Source organism: Phyllopteryx taeniolatus, chromosome 5 (genome assembly GCF_024500385.1).
Source record: "Phyllopteryx taeniolatus isolate TA_2022b chromosome 5, UOR_Ptae_1.2, whole genome shotgun sequence".
NCBI lineage: Eukaryota > Metazoa > Chordata > Actinopteri > Syngnathiformes > Syngnathidae > Phyllopteryx > Phyllopteryx taeniolatus.
The window spans coordinates 8,513,026-8,531,343 of record NC_084506.1 but is presented as its reverse complement, the minus strand read 5'-3'; the positions used below and the strand labels follow the sequence as shown (position 1 = coordinate 8,531,343).

The 18,318-nt window shown below is 40.7% G+C and overlaps 1 protein-coding gene across 4 annotated transcripts in view; it reads left to right on the top strand.

Moving 5' to 3' along the window:
• The window catches only part of LOC133477831 (neural-cadherin-like), a 106,119-nt gene that overhangs the window by 28,511 nt on the left and 59,290 nt on the right, over positions 1-18,318 (top strand). For all 4 annotated transcript variants that reach the window (XM_061773037.1, XM_061773038.1, XM_061773039.1 and 1 more), the window contains exons 2-6: positions 7,037-7,234; positions 9,753-9,978; positions 12,018-12,222; positions 13,321-13,432; positions 16,235-16,484. In XM_061773037.1, the coding sequence (XP_061629021.1) occupies positions 7,037-7,234; positions 9,753-9,978; positions 12,018-12,222; positions 13,321-13,432; positions 16,235-16,484 (991 nt within the window). The remainder of the gene's footprint in view (positions 1-7,036; positions 7,235-9,752; positions 9,979-12,017; positions 12,223-13,320; positions 13,433-16,234; positions 16,485-18,318) is intronic.

Genomic DNA, 18,318 nt, shown 5'->3' with positions numbered 1-18,318 from the left:
GACAAAATGTTATAACGAGGAAGTCATTTTGGGCCAGATAAGATTGCAAAAGCAAACTTTGCCGAGGTCTGCTTTCCAAACCGTCCTTATATGTAGTGCTATCATGTTATTGTACAAATTGTATATCAAAAGGAATTAAAGACTGTATTTGTTGGAATTCATTTTCAAATGTTTAAATGTTTACCCTCAAGTTAAAAAGCACGAGTGTTTGAGTTTTTGCTCTTCAATACTCTTGTCCAAATCCTCCCCTGTTATGAGTAAGCGTGAAGAAAAATAAATAAATACTGTAGCTACGAGGCAACTATAACGACAGGGAAAACAAAATGTTCATCTGATGTGTTCATGCTCCGTTGCTCATCCTAATAGAAAAAACTCTATTATAAAAAATATTTTTTTTATTGTTATATCCTTCACAACACAGTGGGACAAATTGGGCAAATGTGACAGGTCCTGATTGACACGGATGCCTGGAAAAAATGTTAAACTCTCGAAACATTTGCGACCGTGGTCAAGGTGTTGATGAGGAAACTAGTCGGCCGTAGTAAAACGCAGTTAACTCACCCGAACCTGACAGTACGCAATAGGGCGTATCCAAGCTTGGAGGCGGTCTGTGGTAGGTCGGGAAGCATATTTATTTCCCGGTGCTATCTCCAGGTCCTTTCAAGCTGTGTCACTTTCTGTTGCAATTATCACGGCAAGCTGGGCTGTACGGTGCTTTTAATCATGGTGCGTCCCGGCATGTGACGCTCAATGGGCTTGTTCTACTACGGTTTGACATGGCTCGTGCAAGTTTAGAAGGGCCAGTCTGTCGCATACATTGATAAGTTCCCACACTCACCGCCAACAATTCTTCTAAAGTTAAGCCACAGGTTTAATTAACCTACAATCCCTGCCGGGGCTTACCTGTTTAGAACGCTTCATGTTGATTGTGTGTGTGAGAAAGAGTGAGGGGGATTATTGTATAATCATGTTGTTCTCATTGATCCGGTCCAAATATTGCCCTTTAATCTGACTTTTTTTTTTTGGGTTCGTTCTTTTACCCATACCTGCAGGCAGTATCTATAAAATGTCCTTTGGCTCATATTTGAATGAATATCAAATGTGTAACGAACGGCCATTTTGTCTCAGCCTTTTGGTTTCAGCCAAAAGGCTGCTGCAGTTGAGTGCGTGTGGCAGTTCATGTATTCCACATGCTGTTCAATCTCCAGCTGTCATGTGCATTTTTCTTTAAGCATAGAGCTTGGCTGAGTTGGGTGTGTTTCTTTGTGTTCTCACGTGGGTGCGTGTGTTCATGTGTGTGTGTGTGTGTGTGTGTGTGTACGCATTTGTGTGTCTGTGTGGAAAGGCTTATTGATACAAATTATTACCCTCCGCTGAACTGATATTAACTTTCCATTCACCTGCATATAAGACGGCACCCCTGGATTTCTATGTCTCGTTTGGGCCATTGCCATTTTTGCTTGCAGACACACATTACTTAATTTCATGCAAATATTTGTTTATTTAAATGATTCCCCTTTGGGTACAAGAGAACCAAGGGATCCATAACAACCCACTGATATTACTTGTTTGAAATAGTGTAAACTGTGTTAACGTTATGTCGTGTGTAGTCTCTTCTGCGCTAGTTTTGTTTTCTCTTCCAAACATAGTGTCGACGCTGCCAGCATTGTATTGTCCTAATACCCGGTAGATTTACTTTATGTTCCATACGTTACATTACACTCCTTCCTTCGCACTTCTCTCTTCCTCCATTACATTTCCCTGTGTGGATCTTCTGCATGTTTTGTATCAATGATCCTCTGCTTTACTGTTGACTCTCATCCCTCATCCCACACAGTGCGTGTCCTTTTACTGTGGGCAGTGTACACTCTATGTGCACACAGGCAGTGTATATGTGCACATAGGCACTCGAGACAACCGTTCTCTTTATTCCACAAGCCACTTAAGAACTTTATATAGCAACTACCCAAGGAAAGGATTAACAGCGGGGAACATAACAGAACGGCTTGCAGCAAGATAGAACACACACACACACACACACACACACCATACTCGCGAGCGACGGTCAAGCACACTTTGTACCCTTGTCATCCACCTATTTATGATACATCATTTTGCCAACAAATGCTTCTTTCAAATACTTAGGGCTTTGCTGCATACAGTGCAGTGTTTTATCACATTGAGCCCTGAGACTAAAAAGCAAACTCGACTTATTGGAAATCCAGTGAAGCCTGTGAGCCTTTACCATTTTCCGTTACTTGATCCCATCTTTTGTCTCGCGTCTTGGGTCGTGCAACTGCTAGGGACTTACTCATAGCTGCTGTGCTACATACTAGATTAGGAGAGAAGTCACACATATTTGCTGCTGTGCAAGACATGCTGCATGCACTCTCACTTGCGGCGTGCACACTCATATATACTTCATTATCATTCCAGAACGGATAGGCTTTAATTATCTGCCTTGGTTCTGATTAGTGTCTGTAACAGGCTAATTAGATGGAGTCTTGTAAAATCATCACCACTATTACCAGAGAGACGTGTTATGGAAAGACACCAGCAAGCAGGAAGCAAGGAATGCGTCTTCCTGCAAATATTTGACAGTCGACTAAATGTTAAGAGCTAGAGCTATGATTTCTATGGTGATTAACGGCCCTGCTTTACGCTGAAATCTTTTATCGTGTACCATTATTCATCAAGTGGATTGTTCCGTTTTACGAAACTGGATGATCAGGCTTGAATTGCATAAACCACCCCTGTCGACATTAAGGCGATACCGTCTGAACATTGATTAGTTTCTCAGCACCCACGATACAGTGGAAATTTATCTGAAAAGGAACTATCTTCAGGATTCAAGCCAGAACTTTTCTCACTACAAGAGCAACTTTAAAGCGTGTGCAGGCAGATAGATTAATTCTTTTCCGCTTGCTTCTCCTTCCCTCTGTTATTATCCCTCTAACAATCCTTTTAGGAGCTGTCACATACTTAACTGCTATTATGTTTCTCTTGTGAACTCTGTGGAGTGTAACATAGTGTATTTCCCATCAAAGTGCATCTTTAACTGTAAACAGGTTTCAAAAGAATGAGCAGGATTATTTTTTAAGTATCAGCTTCTGCATTTTACAGTACACGAGTATACAACCCCAATTCCAATGAAGTTGGGATGTTGTGTTAAGCATAAATAAAAACAGAATACAATGATTTGCAAATCATGTTCAACCTATAGTTAACACTACAAAGAGAAGACATTTAATGTTCAACCTGATAAACTTGATTGTTTTTTGCAAATAATCATTAACTTAGAATTTTATGGCTGCAGCACGTTCCAAAAAAGCTGGGACAGGTGGCAAAAAAGACTGAGAAAGTTGAGGCATGCTCATCAAGCACCTGTTTGGAACATCCCGCAGGTGAACAGGCTCATTGGGAACAGGTGGGTGCCACGGTTGGGTATAAAAGGAGCTTCCCTGAATTGCTCAGTTGTTCACAAGCAAAGATGGGGCGAGGTTCACCTCTTTGTGAACAAGTGTGTGAGAAAATAGTCGAACAGTTTAAGGACAATGTTCCTCAACGTACAATTGCAAGGAATTTAGGGATCCCATCATCTACGGTCCATAATATCATCAAAAGGTTCAGAGAATCTGGAGAAATCACTGCATGTAAGCGGCAAGGCCCAAAACCGACATTGAATGCCCGTGACCTTCGATACCTCAGGCTAATATTTTGGACATTTCCACAAATCAAGGTTCATAAAGACACGGATGAGAGAGTTTGATGTGAATGAACTTGACTGGCCTGCACAATCTTGACCTCAACCCTATAGAACACTTTGGGATGAATTAGAGCGGAGCATGAGAGCCAGGCCTTCTCGTCCAACATCCGTGTGTAACCTCATAAATGTGCTTCTGGAAAAATGGTCATAAATTCCCGTAAACACACTCCTTTACCTATATACCTCCGATATATTGTGAAAAGTCTTCCCACATGAGTTTAAGCTGTTATAACAGCAGAGGGTGGACTCATGTCATATTATACCCAATCGATTAAGAATGGGATGTCACTTAAATTCATATCCGAGTCAAGGCAATCTAGTGGCAATACAGTGGTATAGTATATGTACAACATACAATGAAGACTGCGAAAAGACCTTTTGTTTGTGGTGCTAATGTAAGTCTATTAGCAGTTGTAACTTGCTTAATTTTTGGTTTTTTTTGAAGGAATTTATGTTTTTCATCAGACACCAGCAAAGAGAAACAGTGTTATTCCAAGGAGAGCTCACGCTCAGGTAGTGAACGGACTAAATCTGCTGCTACTTTTGTCTTGGATTTAAAAGTACACATATAGCCTCCCGCCTTACGCAGGTGACTGTTTTTATAATGGGATTTGAAATCCATAATTACCTTTAGGCCTCTAGTAACTCACCTTTGTATGTGTAAGATGGAGTGTGACTTTGCATGTCTGTGTTTGTCTGACAGGAAGACAGTTACATGCTTATCAGCTGTATCATGTATAATGTGTCAGGGTGTGACATCACTGCTCGCCAACCCTTGTGCTTGTGTTTCTATCCGTGTGTGTATGTTCGTGTGTCCCAGCAGCGGTTCTTCTTTTCTCAGTTGCAACCTCTGATGGCTGCCTACTAAACTGTTTGGCACCTTATCTGACATTTCCTCATGCCACATTGACACAAGATCATAGCTAATATTTTTAAAAATAGTGCCTTAGCTTACAATGCTCCACTTTTGCCCCATTAAACCTTGCAATGGCATCAGCGCAAGTGCCTTAAGTGCCTGACTCAACTGCACAGTGCTGCATTTCGACAGAAAGTGGTTGAAGGCAACCCCACGTAGGGGCCTAGAGCTCTGATCATTTAATACCGGTAATTCTGCTTCCTGCTTTTTTTGGCTTTCCTTGCTCACATGCTTTCAATAAAAAAAGTAAAAATGAATCCATATGTTTATAAAAGTAAAGTGGACTTTTGGTGCATGTGTACAGATCCATTTTTGGGGAGTGTGTCAGGGTGCATAGACACTTGCTGTTGAATTTTTTTCTAGTGATGCGTTAGATATGTTTATTTTGTTTTATGAACATTCAGTCACTAAAACTGGAAAGCTTAGCAATAACTTTGGACCTTTCTTATCATCATTATTACCAATGAATTTATCTGGTGTTTTTTTTTTTTTTTGCCTCTCTTTTGGTGGCAGGTTTCACAAAATTGTAAAAGAAGAAGTCTTTTTTTTTTTTTTAAATGGGCAAAACACCAATTTGCTAAAAAGTTGTCATGGTAAGTTGAAGCCTGTTGGATCCAGAGAAAATCCTGGATGCTGATGAAAGTTTACTGTACCTCCTTTTAACTATTAACATCATTGATGTGGTCATCAAAAAATATTTCACAGTTGGCAAATTCATGATAGTTTAAGAACTTAGGAACAAATTTCCCAAAATACCCACTTAAACAAATTCCCAACAAACCTGTGCCAAGATCCATGCATGAAGACCGTTGTTCTTGAAAACATATCACTACGTTCCTTTTATGTACCTAGCAACAATAACTGAAAATCATTCCAGGCTATGCTTCACTGTGACTGGTACTGTTTATTTTTCCTGTCAAACCAGGCACACGAGATGATAATTGGATTCAGGGAATCTTCTTAGACACTCTAGTGGGCAAGTGAGATGGGAACCAAATGCCTGCAGTCATGAGGCGTTGTCCGGAGCCCCTGCGGGAAGATAAAGGCAACTTACAAATTTGCTAGAGGAGACTGTGGCTGAGGCGTTGTCCCATTGGAGCCTGGGAGTCTTGATGGATAATAGAAGCATAGTTTTGTCGAGAGAGCCTGCCCCCACGCTTTTGTAGGTTTATTGTAGACTATTCCTCACACATTGAAATATTATAGGTAATAAATCTCTGTTGTACTTCACAACATATAATCATTTCAATCTTGTATCAAAAACAGCACTTGTTCTGCATACTAGGTAGCCTGGTGCTGAGTGGGTAGCACGTTTGCCTCTCACTTTTGTGGTTCAGGGTTCGAATCCCGACTCATGGCCTTCCTGAATGGAGTTTGAATGTTCCCATGTGCTTGTGCGGTTTTTCTCTGGGTGGTTCTGCTTCCTCGTAGATTCCCAAAAACATACATGTCGGGTTGATTGAAGACCTCAGGTTGTCCATAGTTTGTGAATGTGAGTGGCAGTGCTCGTTTTTTTTTTCAATAGATGGCAAAGAGTCCATGGTGTACCCGACGTCTCGCCCAAAGTAAGCTGGGATATGGTCCAGCACACCTGACATGGAAATAGATGACACGCTGTGGCGACCCCTAACGGGACAAGCCGAAAGGAGAAGAAGAAAGAAGATTTTCTTTAATATTCTTAACGTCCATAAATGGGGGTTGCAACTTGCGACAATAGGAAAACACAGATGCCAGGGTGACAACAGTTGAGAACCGCTGCTATAGAGCATGACTTTGATCTGCTATCAAGGAGATTGAAGGGAGTGACAGCTGAAAACAAACCACAACTGAACGAGGTGGTGGTGAAAGCATCACAAAATAAAAATTGAGTCTTTTTTATCGATCCACCCGTCTATTTTCTATACTGTTTGTCATTATTAGGGTCGTGGGTAAGCTAGAGCCTAGCCCAGCTAACTTTGAGGCAAGAGGAAGGGTAGACTCTGGACTGGTCACCAGCCAATCACATTTGTGTTATTCACTTCTATCTATTTTAAGTTCAGCATATCTGTTCTAATAGTTTTGCTCAGCTAAAAATGCTGTCTTTCTTTACAAATAATGCTTTGTTTATCCGATTCGGATGTGCTGCATATACCGCTTATATTCAGGTTTTGATGTTAAACCAAATGCTTTCAGTCTAAAAATGAAGGCGGGGGTGTATGTCATGATCAGAAATGCACCCCGGCTGACTGGCTGCATGTCTGTGCTCCAGATTCAGCTGTCTGCTTGCCTAACCTGTACACACACACACACACACTTACATGACAGCTGTCACTTTCAGTAGCCACAGTGCCGTCACTATCTGCTCTTTCCCCCAGGCCCCGACTGGTACCTGAACAAGGTGAAGCTGACGATCACTGATGTCAACGACAATGTCCCTGAGTGGAAAATGAAGCCTTACCCATACCAGGCTGGAGTGTCCCCCGATGCCACTGCAGGGACCTTTGTTTATCAGCTCCAGGCCCTCGACGGGGACGAGGGCAGAAGCGGGGAGGTGGAATATTTTTTGGCTGATGGTGAGATTTTGGTTGCTCACACTCACACGTTTAAATTAACGTGGAAAAAAGTAGGCTGAGTTGTGTGCATGACGCACAATGGAACTATGGGAATAAATCCATGTAGTCAGGCTGTGGCGCAGTCACTCAGACAGCCAGCCACAGGCGTTCACACGTTCATTCATGCATCCATGCGCTGTAAAAGCATCTATTAGTTTTTCTTTTGTCGTCTCCATCACATCTATCTCGTCCTCAGTATCTCTTTCCTAGGCACGCACAGTGACAGCCAAAGGCCTTCACACTTTTGTTCGTTCACTTATCGTGCACCTCTGCGTATCTGCCTACTTCTCTCTGTTCTTATAAAGAGACAATCAGGAAAACACACACAAATGTGTATGGGGAGGCGTTGGAAATCTGCCAAATGGTAGACCGCCTGGTGGTTGAGAGGATAGAGGTTTGTTGGCTAATCAATTTTCCCAATGGGATTTTGCAAAACACTACTGACTTCCCTTTCATTCACATTAGTCCATTGCACTACTCCCTGATGCAAGCTAAAGTATAATTGAGAGACACCCGTGGTCAATGCTTGCTCAAAACTATGGCACCAGAAAGCGCTAGCTCCATAGTTCTGAGCAAACATGGCATTTTTTTCCTACTTCAAATTAATGATAACCCGATCATTTTTTTTAACGCTTGTACTCTGTGGTTCGGAGTATGGAGTACGAGACCCCCTGAAACGGGCAGTTTGGTCCCTGTACGACTGGTGTCAGAGTCTGGTCCACATAGCCGGCAGTAAGTCGGCTTTGTTTCGAGTGATGGTTGCGGTGGACTCTCCACAGGCTGCCCTTTGTCCCAGTTTCTCTTCATAATCTTTACGGACAGAATTTCTAGTTGAAGTCGAGGTGTTCGAGGGGTTCTGGTTTGGTGGCCTCAGATTTACATCTTTGCTATTTGCAGATGATTTGTTTCTGTTGACTTCAAAGAGCTGCAATCTTAAACTCTCACTAAATGTTTCACAGCAGAGTCTGAAGTGTATGGAATGAGAATCAGCACCTCCAAATCTGAGACAATGGTCTTCAGGGTCGGGAATCAGATCCTTTCCCAAGTTGAGGGGTACAAGTATCTTTGGGTCATGTTCACAAGTAAGGAAAGTATGGAGCAGGTGATCGACAGGCAGTTTGGTCCAGCACGCCCGCGACCCTAGTGAGGAGAAGCTGCTCAGACAATGGATGGATGGATGGATAGATGGATGTTTTTCTCAAATATGCAATGGTGGTTGCCACCGATTTTTATTGTTAAGCTTTCACACCGTAAAGTTTGCTATCTTTCTTACTGGGCTTTGGTTGCCACAATTTGGGTATTGTGGATGAATTCTCCTAGTTTTTGTTGTTGTTCTTTTCGGCTTCAACGACCCTCCTGACTTGTGCTGTGACTTTGGCCAACTCCACCAACACTCAGAAAACAACAATGATTATGATTATAACACAAATGCAGTACAGTACCAATGAATCAATCAGTAAATCAAGTCCTGGACTCACTGACCTCCAAGCACAACCACACACACACACAAACACACGCATACATGCACGCAAGCATGCACACACTCATGCGCATACACACACACATACATATATGCACAACACAAACACTTAAAAACAATAGCAATAACTGAAATAAATTAAAATCATGTCTTTTCTGGATTGTATGTGGATTATTTAGTCATCAAGTTGCACGGAAGGGATTAGATTTTTTAAGCAATAAAGCACGCCTCGATATATGAAATTGTCACCATGAAAAGCGAAAGACTTGGATGAAGCTATTATGATTGTAAAAAAAACAGCTTCTCATTTTTTGTAGGATTGAGTCATAGATGTTGATTTAGTTTTTTTTTTAAATGAAAAATAAAATTATGTGTACAGACTGGCACAATTCTATATGACAATGTAAGTGAAGAATGTATTGAGTTAGGGTTAAAGATACTTCTGAAACTTTTCCTTTTGTCAGAGACTTCATGAAAATATTTTTTTATAAAAAGGTAGGCCATTCAATATTATAGTACACCTAGAATGAGTCTTCAAGCTGTATTTTTCTCAGTAAGCTTTGTGCAGTTAATAGCAAATATCAGAGAGCATGCATTCATTGGTAATTGAATTCGTAACAAAAAAATCCGACGCTTGGCTCCACTTTATGAACAATAAATAACAAAATCAAGTTTTACTGGTTTCAGTCTGAAATGTTATATCTAATAAATAATGTGCTATTTAAATGTGCCATGTTTGAGGATGCAAAAATGGAAGTAAAGAAAAATAGATTATTATTCAAATTATGGTTAGCTGCAGACCGAATTACTGTTAGTATGTTCATTAACTTAAACCGTGTAATATTGCACACACAAACATGCAGGGACACACACACACACACACACACACACACACAGTATAAAGTACGAGTATCAGTATAGCTTTGTAAAGAACAATTACTCTCCTAAATGCAGTATATTGTGCAGCTGTTGTAATGTTGTGTGTCTATTTCTTTATAGGTGGCGATGGCTGCTTTGCCGTGGACAAGAAGACAGGACAGGTGGCAACCACAAACCAAAAGCTTCAGAGGGACAGAGAGTACTTGTTAGGTGTAGTGGCCATCGACGGCTTCGGCGGACGCAGTGCGCCCGCTATGCTCTCTGTGGTAGCAGGAGCCCGAGCGCCGCAGTTTACCGATGCGAGCTACTCCATCTCCATACCAGAGAACACGCCTGAAGGACAGCCGTGAGTAGCGCATGTGTAAACAGGAATGAATTATGGCTGATGCACGCAAGCATCATCATTATCTTGCCAACGCAACTTCTCTGAACTGCATTATTCCATCACACTTGGAGTTCTCTGCCAAATGTTGCTGAGAAATCTGAAAATCACCACCGTGCTGTTATATTTCCCTCTGCCCATTTTTTTTTAAATGAAATATCTTCAACCATTTTCATTCTATATATTCTGTCATACATTATAAATCTCCAATCAGCTTTTGTTAAATTTATCAGATCCTGCTCACCTGACCCTTGTAGTTCTTCTTTGAGTTTACACTTGAAATATCCCATTTAATCCACTATGATATAAAAGGAAGAAAATGGCATTATAGTCACTGACGGTATAGTGGTAAGGTACACTCGCCTGACTTCGCTGCATGCAGCATAGATTCAGTTCCCACTCATTGACGGTGTGAATGTGAGTCTGAATGGTTGTCCCTCTCTATATGCGCCCCGCGACTGACTGGCGACCAGTTCAGGGTGTTGTCTGCCTTTCAGCTGGGATAGGCTCCAGCACTCCGCGATTCTGGACAGGATAAGCGGTACTGAAATTACATAGATTTATGGAAAAGGGCATTATGTCAAAATTACCTTTTGGTGACATTAGATCACCCCCAAAAAAGTCCAAGTGGATTTGCAAAATATAGCAACTTTTTATGATGAAATATTACAATCTCAAGAGTGGGCCAAATGACAGTTATAAATGAAATTATTATTTATTAGTTATTACTAGGAATTATTATTAGGATAATTATATATTATGTCATTCAATTCTCAGAAATTCCATCCATCCATCCATCCATTGTCTGAGCCGCTTATTCTCACAAGGGTTGCGGGTTCTCAGAAATTGCATGTGATAAAATGGCTGTCACCAACTCAAAAGGCCTAAGAAGGAAAGAAAGACGACCTACAGTATATTACGTTAATGCATTGTTTTATAAATTTTTATTATTATTTTTTTTTGCAAATCCCCTGATGGTATGCAAATATACCCCATTGGTGATTTTAGCAGTGTTGTGACGTCGTCAGAGTAACCCGATTGGACGCTTAAGTGGGCTTGATTTGAACGTGATTCTCCCCGTCGATCAAAGTGATTTTAATGTAATGCGAATTAAAATGAAAAGGAAGTTTGGAACCAGATATAGTTACTAAACTAACAATTAGCAAAGTCTCTATTTCTTCTTCTATTACTCTTTCTTTGTATTTTCCTGAAGTCTGGATGCCATGTGTGCCACAGTGCCTCTCTCAGGTCAGTCATGGTACTGCAATAGACATCAGGCTTATGGGAACAAACTTGCGATTGTGAGTGGGGATATCATTATGGACAGCATGTGGTGTGCCATGTTTGTCATTTCGAGTACTCCGCACACACAAAAAAAGAAGTAAGCTCACACTTGCCTACTTTTTCCATCATTTGTGGGGTCACCTCCATTTTAAAAAATCAGTAAAGATGTTAAAATCAGTATGCGTGTACCCTGCTTGGTGAGCCAATGCCATTACATCATTGCTGCATCTTTCCGCCCATTGTCCCTTATTGTGTGTCTGTCCAAATGTCTGTGTGCAAGAAATGACTGACACCAGCAATGAGTTTTAGCATTCAATTTTAACATCCAAAATACTAACAGACCACAGCCTAGAAAGATAGATAGATATGAACAATTTAAACAACAGCATGTACCGGGTTTTGGTGATGATTCATTGTCACTGCAGCACACTCACACTTGAAGTGATGTATCATTATGTGTCATTTGGGGACCACAAACCTGTTCAACCATACTTAACATTGATATTTGCAAAATGTAATTCAATTATTATTATTAAGTATTAACAAGTACTGACTGACTGAATTCTTATTACTTGGCCAATTGGCCACGTGATGGATTCATTGTAGCACACAGTCTGACGTAAAAAGGAAATATTTGGATTTTAATGTGCAATTTCTCCTCTTAGCAAACGTTAGGGACCTTTTTCCTGTTCGCTAATCATTTTGTATTTCTTTTACAGCTTCCTAGCTGTGTTTGCCATTTCCTTCCAAAAGCAGCCAATCAGCTACAGCCTGCTGATCAATCCCAGCAGCCTTTTCAACATTCAGCAGGAGTCAGGGGAGATCAGTCTGACCCGGACGCTGGATTACGAGAGTGACCAGCGACGGTACCTTCTGATGGTGCGAGCCAGCGAGGAACTGGGCAGCCTGAGCACGGCCACAGAGGTTAGTTTCATCAGAAAGTAATCCAGGCTGCTAAACGAGTCACGAAAAAAAAATGCAGGCACTTCTGGTAAAATGATCCTACATCTGAGCTATCCTCTAATATTATTACGACATGTCGCGTAAAGGTTTCCTCTTTTCCTCCACGGAATTTCATTGAAATGAAAATGTTTTCATACTTTGTCCACGCAAACGTCACAGGCCAACCAGCTTTCTCTTAAATGTTAGGCGGCTCAAATTGGCTGACAAGGCCGCTGTGATCCGAATTCGGCATTAACCCGCCGACACCGCAAAGGGGAAGCAGCTTTTTTTTTTTTTTTTCCTTCATGCATGGCTGAGTGACGTTGAAACACTAGCAAATGTTCTGGAGGCCCAAGTGATAATTTTTTTTTCCTCATGCTTTGTTTCACTCTTTTGTTTGCGGGTGACAGTAAGTCTCTTATTGACAGTATCAAATAAAGATGAGCTACATGAAATATAGAACACACTTGCCACGAGAACCACAATCTAAAAATGCAATTCACAAACAGAACATTTCTAGATAAAGTATTCATGAATTCAGTATGATTTAAATTATTAATCCAAAGAGTTTGTATCCCAATTATTATGCCAAGCAATTACTCTACCCCACAGATTGAGGAGTCAAATCTTCCTCTGCTCAGCAGCATGTTGTGGAATAGAAGACACAGACTAGGAAAACCTTTCCCGGCTATTTTAGGACTATTACTCAGCTGTCACTTCACACTTTACACACAGCGGTGACACGGAGCTTGGATGGCGGCTAAGGGCCTTTTGTCTGAAACACGCAGTAATGCTCGCACATGCTTGGAACATTTCTATTTTCGACTTTAGAGGAATCATGGAGTGGAAGATAAAGGATATGTTGAACTAGCAACTTGAGAAAGGCAAAATGCAATTTGGATTTCATTTTGGGGTCAGGCTTCTGCACAGAAAAAAATCTTGTGGTTGTCGCCGGGATTTGAGGGGTATTTAGGAAAAGCTAAGTTTGCGTTATTCTACTGGGGTTTTGTTTCTTCTCTTCCCTCCTGTCCTTTCCTCTCTTTCTCTTCCTCTCCTCTCCTTTGCTGCAATGGTAATCAGGTTCAGGTGCTGATCACAGATGAGAACGACTGTGTCCCAGAGTTTCTCCAGTCCATCTACAGTGTGGATGGCGTTCCAGAGACTGTAACCACAGCTACATCTGTGCTGCAGGGTAAGATACTTGACCCAATGTTTTAAGTTGTTCCTCTGTTATTATTATTACAAAAAAAAACCTTGAGCAAAACAACAGGTAATCAAAATCTTATTTGAAAGAAAACCTTACATTTGGCTCAAAATGTTTCCTAACAACACTGAACCAATCTCGCAAATTGTTAAGTGAAAGTATTTTTTTTAAATCATTATTTGGGGCTCTTTAATGAAATAACTAAAAGATTTGAAAGAAAATCAAGCCTTTGTTTGGATTTATTAGGTGCTATAAATGTAATTGCATATCAGTTTATCTCCGTTGCACAAGGTTGCCCCGTAATTTTCAAGTGTGAGGTGGAGGGTGTTTGTATTGCCTTTGCTTTTGCTCTGGAAATGTGACAGATAAATAATGATTATGTTAAATGAGGCTTAAATCAAATTCATTGTTTGCTGTTTGAACAAAATTACACTTGTGATTACTCTCAGCCTGTTGAGCTTTTGTCAATTATATTTTGAAACAGCAGAAAAATCAGTGCTTCAGCAATGTGTACATACACTTGCAAATGCACAAGAAACACATTTAATGTAAACAACTCTGTATTTTTAGATATAAATATTTTGGACAGTTAGTTATTTTGTATTTAGTCGGATGTTCAAGTGATGGTAGGCTGTCTGTCCCCTGTGGGCCATCATAGGTGATTCTTAGCCTCTTAAGAGTTGTGTGCTTTGGAACCAATTCTGTGTGGGCACATTTGAAGAAATGTTTTCTGAAAAGAATGGAACATACAGCCTGCAGTGGTGTACACTGTGAAGCTAGCAGTGAGGGAAACTGGCAACAATTTCAAACCGATGCACAATCACACAAATTCAGTGTACAAGCAATACTGGAGGATGAACAAAAGTTGACGTTTAGCCCAAGGAGTGTTTAAAAGAACGATAAGAATGTTACGGAGGATATTTTTTGATAGCATATACAGTGCAGAAGCACGTGGAATTCCTTAAAAATGGATACCTCTTGACGATAAAGGAGGCGCATAATATGATCTACAGGAAAAGAGTTACAATGCTTAAAGATGCAATGCATTTTTACATATGGCAGACTACACAGATAATTATATGTGCAGGTTTTGGCACATGGGAAAGACAGTCCATCATTCTACATGTAGGGATGGAACAATGGGGCTTTCTCTTCAACTTTTATAATAATAATTAAATAAAAAAAAAATATATATATATATTTAATGTCCTTGACATATCATTCAAAGTAAACATAACTGCCAATCTCAAGTACAAGGTATTCTGAAGTTTTCAAGTAGAAAGGAACATGAGCATATACATGCCAGTTCTTCTCACCGAGGGAAAAAAAAAAATGGAGCTGTTTTTTAGTGTGACAGCATGAGAATGAAAATGTGCAGTTCACCAAAAATCACAATTTGACTTAAATGATACTGTATTATGTACAGATACAGTATTTATAATACTTATAAATACTGTATCTGGGTTAAGTCTAACATTGAATGCATTTTGCATTTTATTGTAATTATCTCTTAGCAAAATGTTTAAATATTGCCATTTAATGGTCAGTGACTTCCTTTAAGATTGTTTCTGCAAATGCTTGTAATAATTCTAAGTAGGACTTACACGATCAGGATGTTTGGGGCCGATCACCGATCAGCGAGTTTAAAAAAAAACAAAAAACGATAACCGATCCGATCACAAGATGGACAAATGTGTATTTAAATGACTTGTTCGTTGACTGTACATACTGTGCACTGTATACTGAGTATCTTCAAAAATATTCTCGTCAGGTCATGTATTCTAATCAGTCAGGTCAAACCAACATTACATGACAGAATTAATGGGTGCTAACTAAATTACTTTATCGTAATGAAATTACTTCACACACACACACCGAAACATTAGCGCATGATTCAACAGAACGCTGGCATGTTTAAGTACAACCGTTAGTGCTAGCACTAGCATGCTAGGCTACATAACATTTTGTTGGCTGCATGCGAGCCATATCGTGTTAAAAGTACGTGAACATACCTCAAGCAATCCTTCAACGAACGTCTTCTCCTGAGCACCGGTGACCACCACCACGTTTTTTCCCCCCATTTGTTTTTTTTTTTACCTGCACAATACACGCGTGATCGATTGGTGTTGTTGTGGCCATGGTAACGAGTGTATCCGGTCACGTTTGATTTGATAAGATAAAGCTCAGTGTCCGTAAAAGATGAGATGCGGTGGTATCGGAATACAAGATTTTATTGCAGTAGTCTGACATAGACCAAATTTGTCTTGTAGTCTGATCCACGTATTACGTGTTGTCTGTCTCAGATGTGTTGTCTGTCCCACACCATTGACGTTTTAAAAAAAAAAAAACTTTATTGCCGATCAGATATTTACAGTAGTAGGCCAAAAGACACACGACAAGGGTAAAAATAAACCAGCTTTTTAATTCATATGTACTGTACATGATGGCGACGTGGAGTAAATGTCTTTTGCGGAGCCAATCAATGACATCATTGATCGGATCGGCGAATTATGACATTAAAGCCGATCATCATAAAATACTAATTATCGGCCGATAGCGATCAAGCCGATCAGATCGGTGTGAAAAGTGTAACTCTAAGGTGACATTGCAAGTGTATGATAATATCGTAGCTGTCGGGTTGATTATCTATTAGACGTTCCAAGAGCCTATTATAGGATAACTATTTACACAAATGTCAGCATATAATGTCACGTCATCAGCTCCTGTCGTTTCATCAGTATGTTTGGAAGGACTACTAATTTATGTTTTTTTTTCTGCCCCTGCTGCCAGTGATGGCCACTGACTGTGACTCTGGGTTGAATGCTGAGCTAACCTACTACACCCTGAGCCCCGACTTCAGCATTTCGCCACATGGTACCATTTTCCCCGCGGTTCGGCTGGACTACGAAAGGCCTAACCATATTTATGAATTTGTGGTGATGGTGGTGGATGGTGGTGATGGGCCTCACTCTGGCACCGCCACAGTCCGTGTGAGGATGGTTAATGTCAACGACGAAGCCCCAGAATTCTCCCAGCTTGTGTGAGTACTTTTATCCTCAACTCTATGCCATTCCTCAAAAATAATCAGAAGAAATTTGGATTTGGTACATCCACCATTTGCCTTCCAAACCATCCATCCATCCATTTTCTATACTGCTAGTCATGGGTATGCTGGAAACCTATTCCAGATGACTTTGGTCCAGAGGCCAGGTACACCTAGGACAGGTCACCACCTAATTTCAGGGCACATATTGACATACAACCATTTACACTTCCATTCATGATGGGCAATTTAGTCTTCAATTAACCTAACATACATGTTTTTGGACTTTGGGAGTACACAGAGAAAATCCTCGCAATCAGTGGGAGAACGTGCAAACTCTAAACACAAAGCCAAGATTCAAACCAGAGACCTCAGAACTGTGGAGAGATGCTGACCATGAGGTCACAAGCTGCTATCCTCCAAAATTATCCATCCATTTTCTATACCGCTTGTCCTTGTCAGAGCCACAGGTGAGTTGTAGCCAATTCCAGCTGACTGACATAAGGGGGTCTCCACCCTGGACTGATTTACAGACAATCGTATCGTAAATATAGGGCAATTTAGAGTATTTAATTAACCTAACACGCATGTTGGAATGCGGGAGGAGAAATCCTACTCAAGCACTGGGAGAAGATGCAAACTTCACACGGAAAGGCTGCAGCCAAGATTCGAACCCATAATCTCAGAACTGTGAGGCAGACTTAAGAAGAAGAAGAATCACCTTTTGTTGTCATGAACATGCATGCATGCACACGAAATTTGTTCTCTGCATTTTACCCATAACAGTGAACACATACACAGGTTAGTGGAACACACTGGAGCAGGGCAGCTGAAGCGCCCGGGGAGCGCTAACCACTAGAGACCTGTGCTGCCGGATTTGAAGCCAGGTCCTCAGAACTGTGAGGCAGATATGCTAACCAGCCAGCTACCGTGCCATCTCAATTCATAACCAATCTACAGTGACTCCCAAAATGTGGTGCGGTGCTGTCATAAGTAACCTAACACGTTACTTTTTATATTAGAGGAGTCATGTTACAGTTACTTTGATTTAGCTGCCAATAGTTACTTTTTTGCTTACGGGAACCAGAGCTAAACATGCTTTTGCACACTATGCTATTTATTGTCAGGCAACAGATATTTATCATTAACAAACTACATTGCTTGGGACCATGAGGCCAGTCAATAACCATGACCCTTGATTCAGTCACGGTGCATGTCATGAGTGAAGACCAATTTTCAGCCTTTGTTTTAGTAATGACGAATAAAACAAACAAAACACACAATATTCTTAACTATCTATAACTAAAATGCACACAACGACTAACTGCAATATAAAAAAAAAAGGCGAAATCAACTCACGTGTACCCGAGCAGCCAGCGGCACAAACACAATGGACGCTGACGACGCTGACGAGCGATTGGCATACTTAAACTGGAAATACAGTCACTACTTCCGAGTTTCTATAAAGAGGACAATACTATAGGAAGCAGATAGGCAATCTTAAAAAAAATAAAATCAAAAAAATAAACATTCAGACTGACATTCCAGATATGCAGATTAACGGCGGAGGCTGTCGCCAATCACACAAATAAATCTTTGTCAGATTTGCAAAGAGTTAGAAATGCAGGCATTTTGTCAGGTAAAGTTGCTTGGCGGAGGAGAATGGCCCTAAAAAACACAAAGACAGACATGTAGGCACAATTAATGACCTGCTCTGTTTATGAAATTAAAAGTCAAATCAGACTTCTGAAAATAATCCAGCAGTCCCTGGAGTGGTCCTCTAAATTCACATTTAAATGAGTTGCAAGTGAGAGGCAGACAGGCAAGAGGT